Source organism: Lepisosteus platostomus, chromosome 18, assembly GCF_059453375.1.
Source record: "Lepisosteus platostomus isolate fLepPlt1 chromosome 18, fLepPlt1.hap1, whole genome shotgun sequence".
Taxonomy (NCBI): Eukaryota; Metazoa; Chordata; class Actinopteri; order Semionotiformes; family Lepisosteidae; genus Lepisosteus; species Lepisosteus platostomus.
In genome coordinates, this window is record NC_142628.1 from 15,859,771 (window position 1) to 15,884,790 (window position 25,020).

The 25,020-nt window shown below is 41.4% G+C and overlaps 1 protein-coding gene across 7 annotated transcripts in view; it reads right to left on the reverse strand.

Moving 5' to 3' along the window:
- The window catches only part of LOC148645778 (mucin-5B-like), a 71,044-nt gene extending 51,653 nt beyond the window's left edge, over positions 1 to 19,391 (reverse strand). Inside the window, exons 1-31 of one of the 7 annotated variants that reach the window (XM_088611525.1) lie at positions 19,234 to 19,390; positions 17,747 to 17,803; positions 17,348 to 17,416; positions 16,955 to 17,216; positions 16,503 to 16,617; positions 15,868 to 15,958; positions 15,555 to 15,661; positions 14,995 to 15,211; positions 14,701 to 14,826; positions 14,367 to 14,484; positions 13,933 to 14,071; positions 13,584 to 13,694; positions 12,908 to 12,977; positions 11,709 to 11,846; positions 11,424 to 11,588; positions 11,120 to 11,214; positions 10,392 to 10,518; positions 10,030 to 10,285; positions 9,694 to 9,746; positions 9,061 to 9,161; positions 8,687 to 8,838; positions 8,395 to 8,533; positions 7,985 to 8,095; positions 7,703 to 7,882; positions 7,264 to 7,503; positions 6,938 to 7,094; positions 6,619 to 6,747; positions 5,985 to 6,135; positions 5,828 to 5,871; positions 5,506 to 5,721; positions 24 to 5,205 (exon numbers count right to left, since the gene is read on the reverse strand). In XM_088611525.1, the coding sequence (XP_088467651.1) occupies positions 24 to 5,205; positions 5,506 to 5,721; positions 5,828 to 5,871; positions 5,985 to 6,135; positions 6,619 to 6,747; positions 6,938 to 7,094; positions 7,264 to 7,503; positions 7,703 to 7,882; positions 7,985 to 8,095; positions 8,395 to 8,533; positions 8,687 to 8,838; positions 9,061 to 9,161; positions 9,694 to 9,746; positions 10,030 to 10,285; positions 10,392 to 10,518; positions 11,120 to 11,214; positions 11,424 to 11,588; positions 11,709 to 11,846; positions 12,908 to 12,977; positions 13,584 to 13,694; positions 13,933 to 14,071; positions 14,367 to 14,484; positions 14,701 to 14,826; positions 14,995 to 15,211; positions 15,555 to 15,661; positions 15,868 to 15,958; positions 16,503 to 16,617; positions 16,955 to 17,216; positions 17,348 to 17,416; positions 17,747 to 17,803; positions 19,234 to 19,312 (9,197 nt within the window). In that variant the 5' untranslated portion in view covers positions 19,313 to 19,390. Of the gene's footprint in view, positions 1 to 23; positions 5,206 to 5,505; positions 5,722 to 5,827; positions 5,872 to 5,984; positions 6,136 to 6,618; positions 6,748 to 6,937; positions 7,095 to 7,263; positions 7,504 to 7,702; positions 8,096 to 8,394; positions 8,534 to 8,686; positions 8,839 to 9,060; positions 9,162 to 9,693; positions 9,747 to 10,029; positions 10,286 to 10,391; positions 10,519 to 11,119; positions 11,215 to 11,423; positions 11,589 to 11,708; positions 11,847 to 12,907; positions 12,978 to 13,583; positions 13,695 to 13,932; positions 14,072 to 14,366; positions 14,485 to 14,700; positions 14,827 to 14,994; positions 15,212 to 15,554; positions 15,662 to 15,867; positions 15,959 to 16,502; positions 16,618 to 16,954; positions 17,217 to 17,347; positions 17,417 to 17,746; positions 17,804 to 19,233 lie in introns of all 7 variants that reach the window. The other 6 variants (XM_088611527.1, XM_088611528.1, XM_088611526.1 and 3 more) reach the window with 6 other exon arrangements.
- Positions 19,392 to 25,020: the final 5,629 nt, after the last annotated feature.

Below are 25,020 nucleotides of genomic sequence, written 5' to 3' on the forward strand. Positions count from 1 at the left end.
TGACTACTTGTGTTGTTGTTGAGACTACATAGGTGGATGTAGAGGGAGCTGTTGAGGTTTCTGTTGTAGATGTGGTGGTTTCTGTGGTCACAGTTGTTGCTGAAGTAGTGGTTGGTTTAACAGTGGTGGTAGTCTCGGTTGGTTGTGTTGATTTTGTAGTTGTTGGTTTTTCTGTTGTAGTTGTCTCTGTAGACACAGTTGTTGTTGAAGTAGTGGTGGTGGGAACAGCTGTAGTGGTTTCAGGAGATTTAGTTAATTTAGTTGTAGTGGGTCCTTGTGTTGTTGTCTGAGGTGTAGTGCTCTTAGATGATGTATGGGTAGCAGTTGTAGTTGTTGCAGATGAAGTTGATTTGCCAGTAGTTGTGGTACATATATTTTTGCAACATTTAACTTTGATTTCATAATTGAAGCACATTGGTGGTATACCCTGATCTTTGTTTTTGCAAATCAGTCCTACTGATGGGTTGCATTCCACATGCTGCCCCAGGTCTGAGAGGGGGACATTTGGATAGTCTACTGCTCTGCACTCAATTGCCTCTGGAGAGTTGCAAATATGAATACCAGAATCCCTAATCTTTGTGTAGGTTTCTTTATCTCCATTATCTGGACCAAAAGTAGGATAACTGACATCAATCCATTTTGACCATTCACACACAGTGCAGTGTGAAGTAGGAGTGAACACTGTTGTTGAAGCTGTTGGTGAAGATGAACTCTGTTTTACTGTTGTAGAAGTGGTGGTTTCTGTGGTCACAGTTGTTGCTGAAGAAGTGGTTGGTTTAACAGTGGTGGTAGTCTTGGTTGGTTGTGTTGATTTTCTAGTTGTTGGTTTTTCTGTTGTGGTTGTCTCCGTAGATACAGTTGTTGTTGAAGTAGTGGTGCTTTCTGTTGATGACGACGTTGTTGTCTCAGGGGATGAAGTTGTGGTTACTCTTGTAGAAGAGGGCACAGAGGTGGTCTCTGTTGTGGTGACAGGAGTAGGGGTTGTGACTACTTGTGATGTTGTTGAGACTATATGGGTGGATGTAGAGGGAGCTGTTGAGGTTTCTGTTGTAGGTGTTGTGGGTTCTGTGGTCACAGTTGTTGCTGAAGTAGTAGTTGGTTTAACAGTGGTGGTAGTCTCGGTTGGTTGTGTTGATTTTGTAGTTGTTGGTTTTTCTGTTGTAGTTGTCTCCGTAGACACAGTTGTTGTTGAAGTAGTGGTGCTCTCTGTTGATGAGGACGTTGTTGTCTCAGGGGATGAAGTTGTGGTTACTCTTGTAGAAGAGGGCACAGAGGTGGTCTCTGTTGTGGTGACAGGAGTAGGGGTTGTGACTACTTGTGATGTTGTTGAGGGTTCAAGGGTGGATGTAGAGGGTGATGTTGAGGTTTCTGTTGTAGATGTGGTGGTTTCTGTGGTCACAGTTGTTGCTGAAGTAGTAGTTGGTTTAACAGTAGTGGTAGTTTTGGTTGGTTGTGTTGATTTTCTAGTTGTTGGTTTTTCTGTTGTAGTTGTCTCCGTAGACACAGTTGTTGTTGAAGTAGTGGTGCTCTCTGTTGATGAGGACGTTGTTGTCTCAGGGGATGAAGTTGTGGTTACTCTTGTAGAAGAGGGCACAGAGGTGGTCTCTGTTGTGGTGACAGGAGTAGGGGTTGTGACTACTTGTGATGTTGTTGAGACTACATGGGTGGATGTAGAGGGAGCTGTTGAGGTTTCTGTTGTAGGTGTTGTGGGTTCTGTGGTCACAGTTGTTGCTGAAGTAGTGGTTGGTTTAACAGTGGTGGTAGTCTCGGTTGGTTGTGTTGATTTTCTAGTTGTTGGTTTTTCTGTTGTAGTTGTCTCCGTAGACACAGTTGTTGTTGAAGTAGTGGTGCTCTCTGTTGATGAGGACGCTGTTGTCTCAGGGGATGAAGTTGTGGTTACTCTTGTAGAAGAGGGTCTAGAGGTGGTCTCTGTTGTGGTGACAGGAGTAGGGGTTGTGACTACTTGTGATGTTGTTGAGACTACATGGGTGGATGTAGAGGGAGCTGTTGAGGTTTCTGTTGTAGATGTGGTGGTTTCTGTTGTCACAGTTGTTGCTGAAGTAGTAGTTGGTTTAAGAGTAGTGGTAGTCTTGGTTGGTGTTGTTGATTTTGTAGTTGTTGGTTTTTCTGTTGTAGTTGTAGTCGTGAATGTATTTGTTGTCTGAACCTGATGCTCTGTTGAGTGCATTCGAGTTCTGCCAGTAATAACAGAGAATGTTGTTTTAATGGGTGCAGTTGAAGTCACAGGGATAGGAGTAGAAGATGATGTGGTGGTTTCTGTGGTCACAGTTGTTGCTGAAGTAGTGGTTGGTTTAACAGTGGTGGTAGTCCCGGTTGGTTGTGTTGATTTTGTAGTTGTTGGTTTTTCTGTTGTAGTTGTCTCTGTAGACACAGTTGTTGTTGAAGTAGTGGTGGTGGGAACAGCTGTAGTGGTTTCAGGAGATTTAGTTAATTTAGTTGTAGTGGGTCCTTGTGTTGTTGTCTGAGGTGTAGTGCTCTTAGATGATGTATGGGTAGCAGCTGTAGTTGTTGTAGATGAAGTTGATTTGCCAGTAGTTGTGGTACATATATTTTTGCAACATTTAACTTTGATTTTATAATTGAAGCACATTGGTGGTATACCCTGATCTTTGTTTTTGCAAATCAGTCCTACTGATGGGTTGCATTCCACATGCTGCCCCAGGTCTGAGAGGGGGACATTTGGATAGTCTACTGCTCTGCACTCAATTGCCTCTGGAGATTTGCAAATATGAATACCAGAATCCCTAATCTTTGTGTAGGTTTCATTATCTCCATTATCTGGACCAAAAGTAGGATAACTGACATCAATCCATTCTGACCATTCACACACAGTGCAGTGTGAAGTAGGAGTGAACACTGTTGTTGAAGCTGTTGGTGAAGAAGTAGTGGGAGGGGTTGTGATAGGAGTGGTTGTGATAGGAGTGGTTGTTGTGGGAGTGGTTGTTGTTGGAGTGGTTGTTATGGGAGTCGTTGTGGTGGGAGTTACTGTGCTCTGTGTGGTTGTGATGGGGGTTGTTGTGCTGGGAGGGGTTGTGATAGGAGTGGTTGTGATGGGAGTGGTTGTGGTGGGAGTGGTTGTGATGGGAGTGGTTGTGCTCTGAGGGGTTGTGATAGGAGTGGTTGTTGTGGGAGTGGTTGTTGTTGGAGTGGTTGTTGTGGGAGTAGTTGTGCTGGGTGTGGTAGTAATAGGAGTGGTTGTGGTGGGAGTGGTTGTTGTGGGAGTGGTTGTGATAGGAGTGGTTGTGCTGGGTGTGGTTGTAATAGGTGTTGTTGTGGTGGGAGTGGTTGTGCTGGGAGGGGTTGTGATAGGAGTGGTTGTGGTGGGAGTAGTTGTTGTTGGAGTGGTTGTTGTGGGAGTAGTTGTGCTGGGTGTGGTAGTAATAGGAGTGGTTGTGCTGGGAGGGGTTGTGATAGGAGTGGTTGTGATAGGAGTGGTTGTTGTGGGAGTGGTTGTTGTTGGAGTGGTTGTTGTGGGAGTAGTTGTGCTGGGTGTGGTAGTAATAGGAGTGGTTGTGCTGGGAGGGGTTGTGATAGGAGTGGTTGTGGTGGGAGGGGTTGTTGTTGGAGTGGTTGTTGTGGGAGTGGTTGTTGTTGGAGTGGTTGTTGTGGGAGTAGTTGTGCTGGGTGTGGTAGTAATAGGAGTGGTTGTGGTGGGAGGGGTTGTGATTGGAGTGGTTGTACTGGGTGTGGTTGTGATTGGAGTGGTTGTTGTTGGAGTGGTTGAGGTGGGAGTTACTGTGCTCTGTGTGGTTGTGATGGGGGTTGTTGTGCTGGGAGGGGTTGTGGTGGGAGTGGTTGTTGTGGGAGTGGTTGTGCTGGGAGGGGTTGTGATAGGAGTGGTTGTGGTGGGAGGGGTTGTGCTGGGAGTGGTTGTTGTGGGAGTGGTTGTTGTGGGAGTAGTTGTGCTGGGTGTGGGAGTAATAGGAGTGGTTGTGGTGGGAGGGGTTGTGCTGGGAGGGGTTGTGATAGGAGTGGTTGTTGTGGGAGTGGTTGTGCTGGGTGTGGGAGTAATAGGAGTGGTTGTGCTGGGAGGGGTTGTGATAGGAGTGGTTGTTGTGGGAGTAGTTGTGCTGGGTGTGGTAGTAATAGGAGTGGTTGTGCTGGGAGGGGTTGTGATAGGAGGGGTTGTGATAGGAGTGGTTGTTGTGGGAGTGGTTGTTGTTGGAGTGGTTGTTGTGGGAGTAGTTGTGCTGGGTGTGGTAGTAATAGGAGTGGTTGTGCTGGGAGGGGTTGTGATAGGAGTGGTTGGCTCTGTCGTTGTCTCACATTGATACTCATCACAGCACAGAACCCTCACCTGGTAGTTATAGCACAATGGGACCATGCCTGACTGGTCTTCATTTTTACATATAAGTCCTTTCGCAACATCACATTGCACAATCTGACCCACATCGTCTATGGCCTTATCTGGGTACTTTTCTGCTCTGCACTCAATTTTGCTTGGTTTTTCGCATATTTTTCCACCATGTTTCCTTATGTTGTCATACGTTTCAGAGTCCCCTCCTGGGGTTCCAAGTGTGGGGAAAGTGGTGTCGTACCACTGGGACCATTTACATGGGCGCCGGCAGGTGGTTGCTGAGCTGGTGGAGATGGTTGTGGGAAGTGAAGTTGATGTGCTAGTGGGCTGTGTTCCTCTGGATGTTGTGGAAACAACAGTGGATGATGACGGAGGTTGTCGTGTTGTTACTGTTGCAGTGCTGGTACGTTCCGTGGAGCTTGGTGCTGAGGATGTTGAAGGAGAAGATTTTGTTGACGGGGCTGATGTTGTTTCTTCAGGTGTTGTCTTTGGGGTTGTTGTTTTCTTTGGTGTTGTACTGGAAGACGTTATCGGCGGTACACTTGTTGTTCCACAAGGCACAACACGACAACAAAACACTCTGATGGCGTAATTCAAGCACACAGTGGGATTTTCCTTGTTGTTGCATTTAAGTCCGAAAGATCTGTTGCAATGTACTGTTTGCTCTAGGTCTCCTAGAGGAGTGCTGGGGTAATCCTGGGCCCTGCACTGAATTTCAATTGGGTGAGCGCACACTGAATGTCCTTTAGCTCGGATGTTATCATATGTCTCATGATCTCCTTCATTGTCTTTAGTTGGGGAGCTGATGTCATACCAGACTGACCACTGGCACACTTCTTCCACACAGCTGGTGGTCCCTGGAGTGCTTGATGATAGAGAGGTCTCACCTACAATAGAAGACAATATTGAATAGTTTCAGGCTGGGAAACAGATGATGGGGATACTACAGCTGGAATTGTGTTTTCATTAGTCCATTTCCAATTGTCCAAGATGTTCACTGTTTCAAAGCAGCGCACTGCATGTACAAATGTTTTTCCTTTTTCAAATATTAAGTTTTTGAATTAATAGGAATAGATTTGGAGAACTAGAAATTCACATTCAGTATTTTTGCTTAGATATACATAGTGTGTGTGCATGGAGAGAAGGAGATAGATAGAAAGGCAGAATTACATTCCAATAAAACCTACTGGTAGTCTTTGGCGATGGTGTTGTGAAGTTGAAGATTGTTGTCGTTGGCTCTGGGGTGGTTGTTGTTGTAGCAGGAGTAGTACAGTGATACATGTCCCTGTGGATTGTGCCATTTTCTCCACACACGGCAGTAATGCAGCTTCCAAGCCCATCTGTGGTGTTGTAGATTGTTGTGCCGTATGGGTACTTGTTTCCTTGGTATGTGCAGTAACAAGCTGTAGGCACAGGCAGGTCAGTTTGCATGCTGTTAACACCCATTTGTTGTGAACTGAAACTACTGCAGTATTATTTAGATAATAGAAACAGTTTTGCATACTGTACCGTGAACGTTGTAGCTGCACCGCACTCCCGTGGATTTACAATAACTAAAGGACAGAAAGTAAGGTTTAGTGTTTTCGACCTTCATACATTTGGTCAGCTCTTCATACGAGAAGTGTTATAGTGCTGGTTCTGGTATTGTATGAAACAGAAAATGTACCATGTCTGGCAGTTCTCAGCGGAGGGAACCTCTTCTCCGCTTTTATAATGAATCCTGTCACCATCGAAGCAGCCACAGCTCTCCCTCTGCACACACTTCATCGAGTCCTCATCAAAATAGGGCTGCTCAGGAGGGCATTTTGGATAGCAGCCTGGATAAAAAACATACAGTATTTGTTGTATTATTTTCTTTCTTTAAATGTAATTCATGTAGTACGCACAACTCTGAGCATACAGAGCGATGAATTCTATCATAAAACGTATGAACTGTACAATTTTAGAATATGAGACAAAATCTCGGTGTGGGCAGTTTTTCTATTTATACAGAATGAAATAAAAAGAAATTGACAGAAAATACGCACAAAAACTTATGAACACTCAATAAAATTGTGATACATAAACAGCGTTTAAGCTTGTTATATTATTCTTGCACATTACTATGAATTTTAAGGCTTCTAGCAGTCACTAAAAATTGAGATGTCTTTAACTACAGTACAAAGAATTAGCCAGTGATGGAACACTGATTGTTGAAAACACATTTGCAGTATTTGAAAGCTGAAGTTGAGAGCTTATGATGTGATTACCTCCTTCATGATGCGTCTTACATTTCAAAGAATATGAGCTAGAATTCCTACCTTCCAGGGCTGGGATCTGACTGGAGCATTTCCCTGAGGGGTTCCTGCAGGTCTTCATGCAGGGCGAGCCACAGGGCTTGTAGTGCCACTCACACTCTCCAGGGGGGTTGTAGAAGTCACAGAACAGAGCTGGAGAGAGGAATGACAAAATCTCATTTATTTAACATACAGATCCCTTTTCAGCTTTTATGTAGGTGTCATTTCTCTCCTGTCTTCATCACAGAGACTGAGTGTCAGTGTGTTGGTCAGTCATTGTGTCCATCTCTCTCTTTAGGAGACAGTGAGTTAAAGCAGAATTGTGCTTCAGTCTGTGACTCACGGCAGATCTCTGGACTCCTCCAGGCCACACAAACCCCAGCCTCATTACAGGCCTCAGCGTAGGCAGCCACAGCTGTACAGAAGCACTCGCAGTCTCCTCCAGTGTCACAGGCACAGGAGTCCGTCACACAGGCGTCGTAGTATGGAGTGGGGTCCACCTTTAGAGAGAAATATCTTCAATCACCCTTACTCTTCATTACTTTTCCCTTCAGGAAAGCACAGTTCCTGTTGTTTTAGATTCAAATTCCAATCACACTGAGAAGCTTGGTGTCTTTCCTGCCCTGATCTTGCCGTGGTGTGTGCATATCTCCAGTGTGATCGCAGTACCTGAGAGTGGCAGGCTGTGAACACTCTGCTCTGGATGATGCTGCACTGTCTCTGAGCCCAGGACTTCCTGTAGGGGTTGGAGCTGCAGGGGTCCTTTGTGACAACAGCATCAGGACAGCTGGGGGAGACTTTCCAGCTGTTTCCAAACTCCAGTGTATCCACCACAACAGCTTGGCTTCTGGTGGTAAAGTCGTTGTTTTCGTTGCCATCATAGTTTCCACAGAGTCCACAGACAAGGCCCTGAGGAATAAGAGCACAATGCAGAAATCCACATTCTCTCCAGAGCTGGGGCTCCAAGACCCACAAGACCTATAGCAGATCTGTAGCTTTGAAAGTTCGATTAGTATTTATTTATCCTGGGTCACACATATTCCATTACTGCACTAACAGAAACACATTTATCTGTAACATTAACCTTAGTGCAGACATGCTTACTGACCTGGAACTTAGGGTTAAGCTTGATAAACATGCTCGTCTTCTTGTCCCACATGAGGATCAGGCCATTGTTGGCTTCAATCACCAGATAAATCCCCATGTAGCGGATCTGGTAGGGAACCTCTACGCCTGTACCTCTTTGGATCACCTGGTAGTTTCCTTCAGATAGCTTCAGCTCATTGTTCTGAAAAGAAGAATTAGCATTTAAATTCAACATAAGTGCCTGTAATTCTAATGTGTTTTGGTTGAGCTGGATTTCTTTCAAGAAAGAGGGCTGATTGCTCACCCCCAGGAAGAGCTTGATGGCCTTGGAGCAGGTGGTCCCAGTGGTGCCACAGGGGATGTTCTCAGTGATCACCCTGAAGGTGCCGTTTTCATTGTTTTGGCTGCAGTAGTCCTGAACAATTGATAGATAAAAGAACTGATGATCCCTTTCTAATCTTAAGAAGAGAGAGTTTTGTCTGAATCACCCTGAAATAAATTATTTTTTTATTTTGTGTACAACACGAACACCTTCATACTGTGAGAGCCATTGCAGTTGTACCTTTGAGGAGACTGCTTTAAGAAAATATCCCACTGGAAGAATAGGTACAAATACTCGCGACAAATGTATAACCCCAATAAGTGAATTATCCACTGACAATTATGATTTGAGTTCTCTTGTAAAAGTCTCTTTTACTTTATTTTGAAATGTACCTGAATGAGAGTGTATTCACAGTCTCCACTGAAGCTGAATCTCTTCCCATCAAAAGTGATGTAATGTCCATCTCCATAGATGGCACAGGTGCCTTGACATTGGTTACTGGTACACTGCCACCTTCTGTTTTTGCAAGTACTGAAGTGATACAAATGAACAGCAAAAAGCAGTGAATGTTTAGGTTTAATTTCAAATATAATTTTTCAGACCTTTTTCACTATTATAAGCTTACAGTTATAGTAGTGCATAACTTAGATATTGAAACACGTATAGTGTAATGAGTTCATTTACCAGGTATTGCAGTCCACTCTGATCTTGTCCCCAGGCTGATACGAAGCTCCATTGTGCATACAAGGACAAAGGTCCTCTTTCACACAGCCCCCTTTCCCATCAGAAACTAGACCTTGTGGGCACATACAGCCTGATGTGCACTCTGTGCTGATCTGTTAAGAGAAATGTGCCATAATTTTAACCAGGTTTAGCATGAATTTATCCCAGAAGAATTGTCTGGCATTACAAAAGTTAGATGTGTCCTTTAATCTTTTGGAAAGCCTCCCCCATGTTTTCCATGCGAACTGTAAAGATGTCTGGGTTTAGGACACCAAACACTGTGCAGATTGCTACAGCTCTCGTTGTTTAGAATTAAGATGTCCAGGTTCACTTACACAATCCATATCCAGTGTCTGACAGCTCTTCTGACATTCTGATCCCTTGGCTCCAGCCCCAGCTTTAGTGCAGTCGAAAAAGATCATTGGTTCCTTGCAGGCTGTAAATGAAAAGCAAGGAAACATTTTCTATTTTTGCATTTCACCTTTTGTAAGAAAAATAAAGTATTTTGTTACTTTGTATATCAAAACCTTCAAAGATTTTATAGTCAGTAGTTAATTCAACAGCACTTCACAGAGGTACTTAAGCTTGTGAGAATGTATCTTTACTGTTTTATTTCTGCAGGACCTATCCAGACCTAGACCAACATGTCTTTTACTGTGAAACCTATTGACAAGAATAGACAAGTGTGTCCATCATATGTTTGTTTTGAAGGTACCAGTTAAAGTCATTTAACCACTCACTTGGATTATTCCACAATCCATCTCTGGTTTTGGGGACTGTTGTTAGGCATGCCAAGATTGAACAATTATTGAATTATTTTTTGAAAAATAGTTTTTGAAAAACATTTCAGTTAATATGCCTCTCATATCTGAAATCACATTTCCCATAACTTAAAAATGTGTTAAGTAAAAACAGAAAAAAAACATGCATGTTTTTCAGAAAAGAGTGTAAGAGAAAGGCAGTCTCACTAGGATTCGGCTCTGGACGTCCAATACAGTTCAGTTCCCCTTGTTTGCAAGTGCTGGAAAAGGAATGAAAAGAATTTGGAAATGCATGAAAAGACCACAGCACAGCACACTCTCTCTGGTGCTCTCCTGATCCCTGCAGCTGGCCCTTCTGTCTCCCACGGAGAGATATTCACACCAACTAGACATCCCCGAACACTGATATTTCTGTGGTAAGATTCTTCCTACCAACTTAGCACTGTCCTTGGTGAAGAATATGCACAAGGCAGCATGAAGCCAGAAATCCTGAAATGTGTTTCATCTATAATAGTATAGTGACAAGAGAGAAAAGCTCCTTACCAAATTGCACCATCCTTCCTGATGACCTCTCCAGCTGGCACCACTGTGCCCTTGTTGTAGCAGGGGCACTGTGAAGCTGGCACACATTTGCCCTCCTCGTCCATGTAGGTCCCCTTGGCACAGCCACAGCCGTCCACAGGCACAAACTGGACGCTACAGGTGGGGTCAGGCTGGCTGAGGGAGCGGCAGGTGCGATTACAGCTGGTCATGCTGTAGCCAAAGACCAGAGTCCTGGGGCAGGTGCTGGAGTACTTGGCTGAAGGAAGGGAGAACCAGGGTTTCAGTCACAGGAACACTCCCTTCAGGTGTCTGAACTTCCTGCCCTGAAAGCTCCCAGGTCCCTGGCTATTGCAGACACTTACTGCAGACACTGGCTCTCCAGCCGTCCAGCTGCACCCCCTTAGCAGCACAGGCACGGACGTACGAGGAGATGGCAGCACACATACAGTCCTCACTCTTCTCACAGTTACAGCTGTCGTACATGCAGTTCTGGGGGCAGAGGAGCAGAGGGTGTGCTCTCGGTTATTCAAGAGTAATTGAAATGCTACTACTTCTCAGAAAAACAGAAGCCAATTCATAAGCTCGAAATTCATTTTTGTTTTTGTCTGTATTGCAAGTTTTTATGTTGGAATTTGAAAATCAAACATTCAAACATTAAAGTAAACATCAACACCCCATTATATATGTACGACTACTACAAAGTAGTGTTGGTGTACAGACAGACACAAGAAACAAAATGACAGGAACAACAATCTACATATTTACAGAGAAGTTCGAGTGTTGAGTAATGGCTACAGGTATGAATGAGAACTTCAGTCTGTTGATTTTGCAGTTGGGGAGTCGTTATCTGGGTTCTGATGGGTGTAAGTGGAAATTTCTGATCAAGAAATTTGATCAGAGACAGAGTTATGCAAAACATGTCTCTGATAGATGGAGATGAGGATAGGAAGATCAAGACCAATGACCTTATGAGATATTTTCACAAGACTGCCCAGTTTGTTCTTGCCTCTCAGATTCAGGATATAGTGTCTTCACATGAATGTGACAGATTTTACAAAGGTTTCATGTTTTAAGTTTAAAAGAAACGTACTGTTTTGTAGATATCTGGGCTAATCACAGCATGGCACGCAGCAAACACTCCTTGAGGATCTGACAGCATGGAGCACCAGTGCTGGGCGTACTTCTCTGTGAAGAGAGAGAAAGGTGGGGTAAGTACAGGCACCTTTTCTCATTTACAAAAGGCAAGGTGCAAGTAACTTCTTTTGCCCTTCATAAACAAGAACATTTCCTGTGACTGTTGCTTCCCAGCTCCACAAGCCTACAGAATGTCAGCCAGGATTTGCAGGTCAGACTCAGTAACACTAAAACCCTGCTGGAGTGGGGGCCAGTCTTACCGTTCTCCACACTCAGACTGCAGGGATTTTCATAGCTGGTCGTCACAGCTGGACAACTCGCTGTGGTCTTCCAGGTGTTGGCAAAAGCTACGGCTGTTCCTTCCACTATTCCACTGTTGGTCTTAAAATCATCTGCTTGGACATCGTTAAAGTTTCCACAAAGACCTGTAAAGAGGTTAATTAACCAGTTTTACTCATAATCGGATTTCTAGCACTGGGCATTCAGTGATTAAATTAAGTGTTGTCCGGGATCTCTCTGAAGACATGATGAAGCTCAGAACGTACCGCATGTCTGTCCCTTGTTGGAGGAGCTGACGGTGATGTAGACCTGCATGACCGGAGTGAGCTGTACCTGTAGCTGGAGCCCCAAGGAGGCTTGGACAATGATGTAGAATGTGGAGGGTCTGAAGATGACGACATCCGCTGCAATCGCAAATATCATATTACATAGATAGGTACTTCATTGATCCCGTAAATTGCAGTACAGCAGCAACTTAACACAGACAACACAGCAACAGTGTAATGAAATTATATAATAATATAACAATACAATACAATACATATAATACAATCAGTACAGTCAGTGAAAAGTGCACTAAGAAGAGTTATGCACAGTCCAAAATATAAAAAGCACAAACCAGAACAGTACAGAAAAAGTTGTACTGCACATTATAAATATAAATATAAATATAAATATAAATATATTGCACACGTCCCTGGCATATATTGCACAAAAACAGTTGTAAATGAAAGAGCCAGATGCAGCAGGGAGTTTACTGTTTAGTCCAGAAACAGGTCCCTGTCAGTGTTGCCCCTGCTCAGACACACAGTGGATGAGTTGTACAGTCTTATGGTAGAAGGCAAGAATGACCTCCTGTAGCGCTCCCTGTCGCACCGCGGGTGGATCAGTCTATTGCTGAACGTGCTCTTCATTCTCACAGCATGTCATAGAGGGGATGGGAGATCTTGTCCACGATGGCCTCTAGTTTGGACACCACTCTCCTCTCAGCCACTACCTCCAGGGGGTCCAGGTCAGACCCAATGACAGAGCTTGCTCTTTTGATGAGTTTATTCAGCCTGTTAGCATCCCCTGCTCTATACCCAGAGCCCCAGCATACTACCGCGTAGAAAATTGTATTTAAAGTCCGAAGTTTAGAGGGTGAAGTGGAACGGAGAAAGAACTGTCCCCCGAGGAGCCCCTGTGTTACTCACTACCTGTTCAGACACACAGTTCTGAAGTCTCACAGACTGTGGTCTGCCTGTCAGATTGTCTGTGATCCATGAGATCACGGAGGCACCCACTTGCATCTCCTCCAGCTTCCTCCCTAGCAGTAAGGGCTGGATAGTATTGAAGGCACTGGAGAAGTCGAAAAACTTAATCCTCACAGTGTTGCCAGCCTTGTCCAGGCTAATAGAAACTATTTATTGTGATAATGAATTTTCATTCAATATATTGGGTAGAATAAGAGTGTAAATGAGCTGACCTGTAGAGAGTGGCAGCTGAGAAAAGATGCCATTCACAAACACACTTCCACAGGGCTTGATGCTGATCACCTGTGGAATATACACGTAGAGGAGATATTGAACATTTTTATTACCCCTCTAAATCAAAGGGGAACTGCAGTCCCAGTTTCTCAGACCAGTAATTAGATCTCAGTAACAAAATAAATTAAAAGAGAAAATGTACAAATTTGTAATTAAGCACAAAATGTTGTTGCAGCCTCCTGGCGAGACCAAGAGTTCCCACAATCTGTGACGTGAGGCTGCCCTTCCTGCTCACTAGTTCTTGTAATGACTATAGTAATATGATGTACAAGCGAATAAGTATAGGTTGTGCAGCAGACTTTTCACTGCAGAATCTGCATGATTTGCTTTGCAATTTTGGTTTGTTACCTGGTTACAGGCTTGCTTGGAGATGAGAAATTACAATACGTATTTGAATAGTTTCATTATTACCTAAGCTTGCTCTCTCAACAATGTGCCAAACATGCACCGGTGGTACTTACTGTATTCCCAAGCTGGGTTCTTGGACACCAAAAGCTAACAGTAGTACCTGAGACAATTCCTAGACCACAGTGGCAGGTTGCTCCCACCCAGGAAAGAGCAGCATAGATTGTCTTTTTCAGTGTGGTGCATGAAGGAAGCTCAAAGGTAACTTACAGTTTGTCCTGCTGAGATGGCCAGGGTCACAGCTTTCAAGCAGGTCTCAGTGTCTGTTAATCCACACTTGACAATGTCACCCAAGACTGTGAACTGACTGTCATTGCATTGCTAAGGAAAATGAACAGAATAAGAAATGTGACGGTTTAATTGTTTGAGATGCTTTGAGAACACTTTACACTAGTAGAAACAGGTCCACATTCACAGCATCAGAAGATTTAGTGTGCTTGGTTACTTGAAGTTGCCTTTAAATCCCTTTCCAGATATTCTTAAAATGGGCAATGTACTTATTGCTGCAATTGCTTTGAACTGTAGAGGTGATAGACTGGTGGTGTGTGTGAGCTCAGACCTTGGCCAGAGTGTAGGAGCAGTCTCCGTGGAAGGTGAAGGGCTTCCCGTCGAAAGTGGTGATGTGGGAGCCTCCCTGTACAGAGCAGGTTCTAGGACAGTCCAGGTCCTGGCAGCTCCACTGTCCCCCGACACAGGTGCTGCAAGGAACAGCATTAACGTTCAGCTGAGCAAGTTGCCTGACATCTTTGTTTCTTATGCCAAAGCTTTACTTGCTGATAATTTTGGTTCTCCAGTATTTTTATTTTTTTATTTTTCATTAATCATTGTTGTAAAGTCCTTCTGAAACACATTTATAAACAATTTTGTTTGCATAATAACATTTTATTTAAGCACAGAAATCTGTTGGCAGGTCTTGAGAGTATAATCTGAAAGGTCAGTAAATTCACACGGTTTGGTATACAGAATGAAAGCAGGCACAAAGGCACAGTTTACCAGCGACTGCAGCTGCTGGAGTAGGATTCCCCAGGTGTGTACGTCTGTCCGTTGTGGCTGCAGGAGCACTTCTGAACTGGGATGCAGCCACTCTGAGTGATGTCATCAAAAACAGTGTCTTTTTGGAGAGGAAAGTTTTCAAGTCAGATATTACACTTCATATTACTAGATACTAAATTACAAACAAAGAATTACTCCTTTTCCTGTTAAAAATGTATCTTTCTAAAAACCAGGTGTGAGGTACAATTAACCAAGTTCAGTACTTTACAAGCCAGGCTACACTGCAGATTGACTGATATGGACAATCTTTAAAGCCAGCGAATGCAGTGGCTACCTGGGGGGCAGAAGCAGCCGTCTGTACAGTGGTCTTCACACAGCTGTCCTCTCTCTGGGTTAGAGCAGGTGTCAGCACAGGGAATCCCACACTCCTGGTGCTCCATGTTGAAAGGGCACTTCTTAGCTGCAGAGCACACAAAGCTGAAGTCATGAGTCTGAAATGCCTGTCATCTTGTCTTGCCTCTTATTCTCCTGAGGAGGGTTATATGACTATGTCTCCTGTACACGTCGGACACGAGGTTTAAAAGCCGTATAGATCAATGGGAGCTCGGCAGCAGGGTGGTAAACGTACAGCAGAACTCGGCAGTCCTCCATTGCTTGGGCTTCCCTCCAGCGTGCACACACTGGCGTGAGTATTCTGAAAGAGTGTTGCAGAGGCAGAAGGCACTGGTGCTGTTGCCACAGTGACACATGTCCTTGACGCAGGAATGGACAAAGGAGTCAATCGAGATCAGGCCCTTGCAGCTGCTAAACGCAGGACTGGACAGAAGCTGCTCACATATCGGTGTCTGTAGAGGGAAAGTTTACTGTTAGAAGCATAAGAGTAACCCTCAGTCACAGAAGAGCACAATGACAAGGATCTGAGCTGAGTCAATTGACATGGTTCCTTTGGTATTGTTAATTGCTAATCAGTGCTGGAGCTTCCTTAGTACTATTTGCTATTAAAGCTTGCATAATATTTTCGGTAATGGTAATAGAGTCTGAAATTGTCTTAGAAGAGAGGATATATGGTTTGTGCTTCACAGTTTTACATAATATAATGAAAACAATATCAAGAGTGTGATCAAATGTAGTCTGATTAAGGAAATACAGAACTTGTTATAAATCAAAGAGGGCAAAGAAGACAGTTACCAGGTCTGAGCATTTGTCATCAGATGCTGGTGTGGGTTCAACACAGGTTTCTGTTGGGCCATCCATTTTCCAGAAGTTTCCATAGTCGTAAGGAGATACTTTCATGCCTTGAAAAAGCAAGATTACTGAGTTGAGGTCCTGCTCTGTACTTTACTGCAGTGATTGTAATGTTCTTTGCAATATCTCTTACTGTACGTTGTCACTGGCAGTTCTAGACCTTTGAATGTGAAGGGGATGGGTGGCTAGATCTAGGGGCTGTGACAGAGCCTGACTGGCAGTAACCTCCCTAGCTGCCCTTCTAATACCCGCTTACCATTTTGAATGAACTCATTATAGAGCTGGACCCCATTGAAGTCCCCACACAGCCCACAGGTCTGGTTTCGGTATTTTTCATCCACTTCCACCTAGACAGTGAAATGAAAACTTTCCTTGAAAATAGCTGATGCTTTTTAATGTAATTAACTTTTTGTGAACTGTAGTAACCAAGTTCTAAACTAATTCAGTATTGTATAAAATACTTGCCCAATAAATCATATAAATGTATAAATAATAGCCTAATTATAAAATGCCATTTAGGATTGCGGTGTGTCTTTAAATTTGCAGAGTTGGTAGGAGGCTGTGATTGGAGTTTCTTAGGTGATCTATTAAATTGAGATTTATGTTATCTTTCATTAATCTTTCCTTTGTGAGTGTTTGCTGATGTTGACTAGCTGCTTTACAACTGGGAGTTGGCCTCAAGGTTTCGGTTCTAAGCAATTGTTATAGATTATTATAAAATCTTGCTAAAGTGTTACAGAAAGGAAAAATCTGTATTTTTAGCGTTCCTAGTGCAATCTGATGGCATGATTATTAGCCATATATTCTACAGTAAAGAGATGACGCTTCTGTTATTTGTTTTGTTAAATAAAATTGGAAAATTAGAACATGTAATATGTGTGTACTTCATACCAGGAAGGCATCTTCCTCATTCCACATGGCAACGAGACCCAGCTTGGCAGTGACCTTGATATAGGAGGAGCTCTTCTCAATGAGAACACCAGACTGGCTGAATGGCAGGGGGACTCTGAAAGAGGTGGAAGTCATGGTCTGATCAGAGTTTGTTACATTGTGGGTAGCTACAGGGTCAGGGTGGCCCTTATACAATCAGCGTTAAATTCCCCGACAAACAAAGCAGTCAAAAAGTTCCCTGAACTTTCTGACTGCTTTGTTTCATGTAAAACACTTACCTGTATATGTCAGTAAACATTTGGAAAAATAAAACTAGAAGCAGAAAAGATTTCCCAGATTTATGATTCTTTCATAATTAACCCCTAAGAAGCTTTCAGAGCTTCAGGCTTATTGTCTGAAACTTTGAGCTGAACGGGTTTGCAATTTTTACATCACTGTGACAAAGAACTCACGTCTCTCCATTGACGATGATGGAGTCCTTGGAGAATTCCACCACTGTCCCGTCCAGCTTGAAGGTGATCTTGCTGATGGCGGGCAGCTTGTCCACCACCTGGCGCCTCAGCTGGATGTTGAAATCCTCATACGTGCTCTTGCAGTGGGAGGTCAGGATGTAGTTGCAGGTGGACGGCAACTGGAAAACGTCCCCATCGAAGGTCTTGAAGTGGTAGTTACCCCATGTGCTGCAGACCTGGCCATTGTGTGCTGGGCTCACGCCTTGGGCAAGAAAGACTAGGGATGTCAAGCAGTATTCATCATCCAGGATTGCACTATTAAACAGTGCACTTTGAACTGTTCATCTGGGTGTCCATTTATCAATGCCAGTAAATGCACTGTGTAGACCTTACCTCCTATTGTTGTTATCTTGGTCATTGAAGGGATAATTGTAACCGTTTTACCAGGAATAGGCGGGCCATCTGACAAATTAAAAATACAAATTAGCCAAATTAATAGGAAAAGTTTATTATTTATCATCTGTGTGGCATGTATTTATCATGTATTTGTCATGATAATATCTGTAGAATGTCTCTCAATCAAACAGGCAGAAACCGTTTCTCATCTTAGAGTTTTAACATCAGGGGAAACCATTTAAATACTTCTTAAAGAAATGTAGTATTTTCAGTTTCAATGAGAAAATTCTATGACATGTGAACCGTATTCTTCTGTCTCTCTTTTCTTTCAATTATTTTCTTTTGCAAAGTGTTGAAATTAAAGTGTCCTTGAAGTTCAGGTGTTTGGTGAATTACCTGTGGGACCACCATAGTCATAGTCTTCAGTCTGTTGCTGAGTTTGTTGCTGACTGCCTGTGTAGAGAGTTTTGAATGGATGCTTCCTGAACTGTGTTCAGGGTGGAATACTGTATGTCCTTAGACTAGTACATTTCAGTGATTAATTAAACACATTATAAGTGAAGTATTATATTAAAAAATATATAGTTTATTTTTAACAGAGCAATGTAAGAGTGATTACATAGACGTCGAGCAATCAGAAGAGTTTGTTTTTTCAGGTGCATCAGAGTTAAGTATTAGTCTATGCTTTATCTGTTAGTACTACCCTCCTGTAATGTCCAGTTTTTTGTTGTTGTTTTAATATGTTCTTACAGTATCCTCATTTTAAATGAATCAGGGGCACAAATAGCTTTAAAACTAAAATAGCTAAAAAGTCATTAGGTAGATTTAGAATTCATCACCCTTTTTCATTTATGACAGATATTTTTCCTATGCTGTGTAATGTAATGATGTAAATGATAATTAAAGTAATTATAAATGATTCAGAAAATTAAATTCTATATCAAACTCAAAGCAAATAATAAAACTATTCAATTTTTAATTTTAATATAGTCATCAATATTTTCTGTAATACAGTATATTAAAACATCTGCAATCACAGAAAGTATTTAAATTATACAGGTCCTGGTTGAAATTCTTAAATGTAAAATGGATTAGAATGACACTGGTACTGAAACTACTGAATATTCAACAATATTTGTATCTGTTTCATACTTAATTAATACATTTAACTTTAAGCAGCTTCATGTCATACATCGACATTGACTGAGGACCTTGTCCTTTTTCACTTACCACATGCTTTTTGTAATGATACAGTATTCCTGATTACTAAGTATAATTAAGTTAATTAATTTATGAAGTTTATTGCACATGTGGTTTTGCCACATTCATATCCAGATGTCATGTTATTCTAAAATGAGCAGCCTTGACAAAGATACAACACAACTGTGACAAAAACCAACGGCACAACAGAGCCCGTGGGCACCACCTTGGGTCTGTGATCCTGGACTTTGTAAGGCTTGCTGCAGTTGAGACACACATAAAGCTGGTATGTATACCAAAAATATACACATACTCCATTGTTAAGTGAACAGATTCTTATATGAACATTTTAATGAGTTTTTAAGCCCACAGATATTTCAGTATTAACAAATGAATGGTCAGAAAATTCACAGAAAATACTAATACTAAAGAAAGTACTTAAGAGAAAGATTTTCAACCCTCCTTATTTCTGCTGTGGATTGATTATGTTTCAAAGGGATGAATATTGCCCAGTCAATCAAAGATGTTTCACTGGCTCCCAAAGGAAATTCTGACAAAGATGTATTTTAGATCATGTACAGTCACATTCTTGAAACCCTGCTTGTCAATCAATTAATCATTTGATCAGTTCATACACTATTATCCTGTAATGAGCTCGTATATTGAAGATGTCTTCTGCCTACCTTTCTGCATAGAGCCATATCCAATGGATATCATCATCCACATCAGCACCCATGTGGACATTCCCCTTCGTGTCCCCATGGTTCCCAGTGGGTCAATCAGATTGTCAGAAGCAGGGTAGTCTCACCTGGGCTCTGGCTCTGGATTTTATACCACCATAGCCGAGGAGCTACCATGATTCCTTGAAGTCAGAGGTGAAGGTGGGGCAGAGGGTTGAACTTGGCACCTTATCAAATGTAGGGATATGATATCTGGCTACCAGAGTAATTCCGTCTCAATGTTTGTCTGAAAGCTTTTCTCTTGAATTTTTTCCTTGAACATATTTTCACCTAAATTCAAATTAAGTATGATAAAAACTTGTTAAATTGTATTATAAATATGGTTCCCTGCATTTTTTGCATCAATCAGATTAAGTTCATTTTTGGAGACTAAGTTTGATAATGTCTTGAGTTATTTTTTGGATTTAAAATTACAGGCTAATAACTAGCATGGATTACACTATGAGCTTACAACCCATAAATGTGCAGAGGCATTACACAACATAATACTGCACACTCCTAAAGGCATGTACATTGCATTAATATTAACAGACTTTAGGTAGGTGTCGAAAAAAATGAAATGGTTACTAAAATTATCATGTATGTTTATACTGTATGGTTTTCATTTTTATATGGTGGTTCAGTAAAAACAAATCACAAATGGATGCTTAGTAAGAAACAAAACTATTTTATTGTCCTTATCATAAATGAGGTTAAAGTGTGAAAAATAAATGTCAGCCATAGTTACTAGAGAAATTATATTGTTTATAAAGACAAAACATTGTGTTTGAGAATACAAATGTGTTGAAATGAACAGAAAAGGCATGTAGCAAATCTTCTAGTTAACAGGATTGATGAGGTCACTTTCTTTTTTCTTTTTGTGTTTCCTTTTTCCATAAGAATATCAAAGTCTATTTGAATGATATTTTTATGTGTATGACAGTTGGGAACTGTTATTTTCTTTTTTTTTTTTTTATTTTAGAGAACAAAACAAAACCATTTTACATATAAACCACCAATATTCAGCCTTACTTTTACAGTACACTTCCGACTATACATCACAAGCAAAAATTGTCTATTCCTGTTTGTTCCCCTAGTATTTTACAATTTTATAACTTTTTAACTGTATACATTCAAAATGAGGAAAGTGTATACATTTATGAATATGAAAAGGGAGGAGACTATATAAATTTACATTATTAAGTTTCAGTTATTTTGTATCTCAACGAATTCCGACCTTAAGGTTTAATGTACTGAACCCATCTAGGCAGGGAACAGTTATTTTCAGGTATAAGAATAATTTTCTTTCTCATCATAATCTCTAATATTGTAAATATGTGACATAGTATATCTTCTTTCAGATGCTATTTTACAAAATATTATGGTATGCAGTCATTATTTTTTATTTTTCTTTGTTAAACCTAAAATATGATCAAACATGGTAAAATACTGTCTTACATAAACCCAGTGTGGAAGAAATTCACAACATGCAGGACTATGTATCAGTTTATCTTGGAATCCTTCTCACTTTAGCAAATGCTAAACTGGTTGCGTGGTCAAATATTAACTGCAGCGTGACCCACAGAACAATAGAACAGTGCCTGTATGTGGAAACTCATCACAGCTCCTAGGTGTATCATGCCAGGCCCGTGTGCTACTCCAATCCCAGTAAATAAATACCTCCAGCTGATGCTGCTGACAGAGCTGCAAGGCAAAGCCAGTTTGAATTGGAAATGAGTCACCAGGAGGGACCTGGCTAACAAGAGCCGCCTCCTGAGTCTACAGACTTTTCTGGCAGGCTGCAAGAGTGAGCCACCACACAGTTTCACTCCATAGTTGGGGGGTGGTGTGGTGGCTCTGTGGCTTGGGATCTGCTCCTGTGGCTGGAAGGTTGCTGGTTCAAATCCTGCAGCCGGCAGAGGAATCCTACTCTGTTGGGCCCCTGAGCAAGGTCCTTCACCCCAACTGCTCCAGGGGTGCCATACAATGGCTGACCCTGCACTCTGACCCCAGGCTCTCTCCCTGTCTGTGTGTCTCATGGAGAGCAAGCTGGGGTACTGTATGTGAGAAGACACATTCCTAATACAAGAAATTGTATATGGTCAATAAAATGAACTTATCTTATACTTCAGTAATTCAAATTCAAAATTTAGACTTAACTTAACTTAACTTGACTTAATCACAGTCTATTGGCAGGTTTGATTATAAATAAAATCCACTGAAGGAAAACAGAAAAGGCCCCAGAATTTTCTTTTCCTTATCTGGTAGAATTTTATGAATGACGGTGAAGTGTATAGAGTGGTGTACGTTTGTGAGCTTTCTTTAGATACATGTGTTAAAGTATATCATGCTGCTTCCAAGATCCAGCTTAGTAAAGAAAGAAAACTTCTGAAAAGTCATAGATTAAACCATAGCAAAGGATGAAAACACTGTGACCAATCCAGGATATTAAACTGTCTTATTGAGTGATTGAGGTGAAGACATGTCTCTGGGCCAAACAAAGTGTGAGTATCGACAGAGGTTATACAGAAGTTACTATGTATAGTATGTGTGTATCTATATACAGTAGGTATATATACAATATTTCTGAAACTTTCTGAAACTCCATAATTTTGTAGTGGTTCAAACAGTAACAACTTATTTGAGTTGTAGAAGAATAAGCACCTTATAAGTAGATTATTTTATATATTTTATTCTTCCTTGCATGGTTACTTGTGACAGATGTGACAGCTTCCAGAGTGCACCAGTACACTCCCCATACACCAGCTCTCAGTGGGGAGGAAAGCAGAGTGATGAAGCCAGTTCAGAGATGGGGATTATTAGGAGGCCATGACTGGTAAATGCCTGGGGGAAATTTGGCCAGGACACTGGGGTAACACCCCTACTCTTCTCGAGAGACGCCCTGGGATTTTTAATGACCACAGAGAGTCAGGACCTCGGTTTCACGTCTTACCTGAAGGACGGCGCCTTTTTACACTGTAGTGTCCTCGCCATTATACAGGGGCATTAGGACCCACACAGACTGCAGGGTGAGCGCCCCCTACTGGCCCCACTAACACCTCCAGCAGCAACCTCAGCTTTCCCAGGAGTCTCCCCTCCAGGTACTGACCAGGCTCACACCAGTGAGCTGCAGGATGATACTGTGTGGCTACTTTTCTACCTTCCTTCATGGTTCAAGGTCCCACTCCTTCGAATACTGGAGCAGAAGGCGACTTGTTTCCATTGCAGCACAGGGCCACCAGGTGGCGTTTGTTTACTGAAGACCAGTAAAGCATACAGTACTATTCTGCTTACTGAAATATTTCAGGATATTACCTTGCTAATGCACCAAAAGCTACATGAGATATAGATTCATTTAGAAATTTATAAGAAATGCTTATTTCTTTAAAAAGATACAATTACATTAAAGTTAAATACTTAATAAGAAGGGTGTAGATCAACATTAAGTGACAACAGGATGAGTAAGGTTGTAAAACAAACATACATTTGGTATGTGTGGCACTAATTATATATGCTTAGCTGTCAACTACAATGATCACACCTAATGATTTGAATGTGGGTGTAGTGCTTACAGTGTGTATTTTCTTTGCCTTTTGTTCAGCAAATGTTTAAAACATTTTAAAGCCTCCTAAGTAAATATTAAAAATAATGTTAAATAAACAGGATAAATCTAATATTTAATACACAAGGAGAAATATAAGGATGGCATTGAAGTATCTTTTTCAATCATATTAGTGCACGTTGTACAGAACTCCCTGGGGTTGGTGTGTGTAGCAGTGTAGCAAATCATCTGGCTCCATCATACATCTCTGATCTCCTTCATGTCTGCACTCCCTCCTGTAGGCTCTTCAGCTTTGGTCACTGTCACAAGGACTGGATCTTAGGCTTTTGGTGATCGTTCTTTTTCTGTTGTTCATGCAGTTATGGAACACACTTCAAATCTAAAATATTGCCATTCTGATTGCCTTGCAATTCATCATGTACTGTATTTCCTTTTTATTTTTTTATTATTTATGTTTTTATGTACTTAAGACTATGTTCAGGTTTAGAGAGGTGCTTTATACAGAAAGCTTAAAATTATTATAATTATAAAGCTTATACTTTATTATTATTATTTATTAATGTGTACATTATAGAAACAGAAACAGTATCAAAGGAATAACAAGAAGACAAATTCACTTCGGTGAGTGCAAAACGATCCACACTGGAAGTAGAAGCACACACAATACAAACCACTTCATGCTGCATGAGTCATTCTGATCTGATCTGTCCTCAATAGGGGGAGGCAATGGAGAAGCATACAGGATGCTTGGCTAGAACACACAAGAGTGGGGAATTCTAAGAGAGGGAAGCTTGACAATGCACTATCAAGACCTCATATCAAGTAGATTGTTGTGCTCAGCCAGACGCCATAAAAGGATATTATATCATTAGAAACAGCTCAGTGAAGAATGATTCCTGATCGTTCTTGATGGGAAGGCTATTTGTTACAAGAATCTAAAACCCTCTACAGTGTTTAGGAGTTACAACACACAACAGGGTAACTAAAAGAGATACAGTATTTATTTGGGGTGGTGATTAGAAAACATGTTTTACATAAAGAGGTGTAAATATCCTGAATATGGAATATGCTTCCCAGCCAACAGGACCATTCTCTTGGACCCTTTTAATAAAAGGCTAGATGATTCCGACTCACTTGGCTACTAAGCAGCATGAACTATCAAACAAGCAAGACTGGGCCTGGGCCATATGACCTCCTCCTGTCTGTAGGCTACACTGGTCACAGAGAGAGAGAAGTGTTCTGTGATTTACAGAGCATTTATAATTATTAAAAAAATTACAGGATGTTTTAGACAAAACCCATTAGATGAATAGAAAGAACAGAAAACAGTGCAGTTAACGCACAAAACAAGCATTGGGACATTTTGTTAATTTTGTCACTGATAACAAAACATGTGACACTGTAACAGAAGACATTAAATAATAAATACATTAATAAATGTACTATAGAATTTAATGTCATATTCTAGCCTTATTAGTCTCGCAGTATTGTGGGATTAGTATCACGTGCGATTATACTGTACCTATAAAATTCTCATATGACATTATGACATTGGCATTAGGGCATATGACATTTGTTAACATTTTTTTAAGTTTGCACAATTTGAATGATGTCTGAGGATTGGCCAAGTTAAGTCTTCCACTTAATCCTCACATAATGATATCTGCAACACGGCACACTCTTTAACACTTGTGTGTGAAAGGTTTCTTTCTGTTTATCATTTTGAAGCAATTTGTCTAATTTTACACAAGATACCTCTGGTTGCTAAGAGATTCCTGTTGGATAAAACTTAAGAATGTGGATTTTGTAATGCGATTTTCTTAATTATTTCAATGACGTTCGTATTGACTCAATACAACCTTCCTTCACTGAAAAGTCAGTGTGCCACTGACCAGTATTAGATTTTGATTGATGTTGGTCTTTGCAGTACTCTTAACATATAAGTTCTCCTTAGACCAATGTGGAAAAAGATTCTCGGCTACTTATATAAATAAAAAGTGCTACGTGTTTCACTTTAAGTCCTACTGCAGTATTTCTTTGGAGAGCACATACAGTACATACTAATAAGACATACTAAACTAGACACATTACAAATGATATACTGTATGGTTAGTGACGGGAAACAAACTGGGCTTTGGTTAAAGCATTTTAAACTGAGGTACTGTATTGCTATGCTGTCAGTCACACCT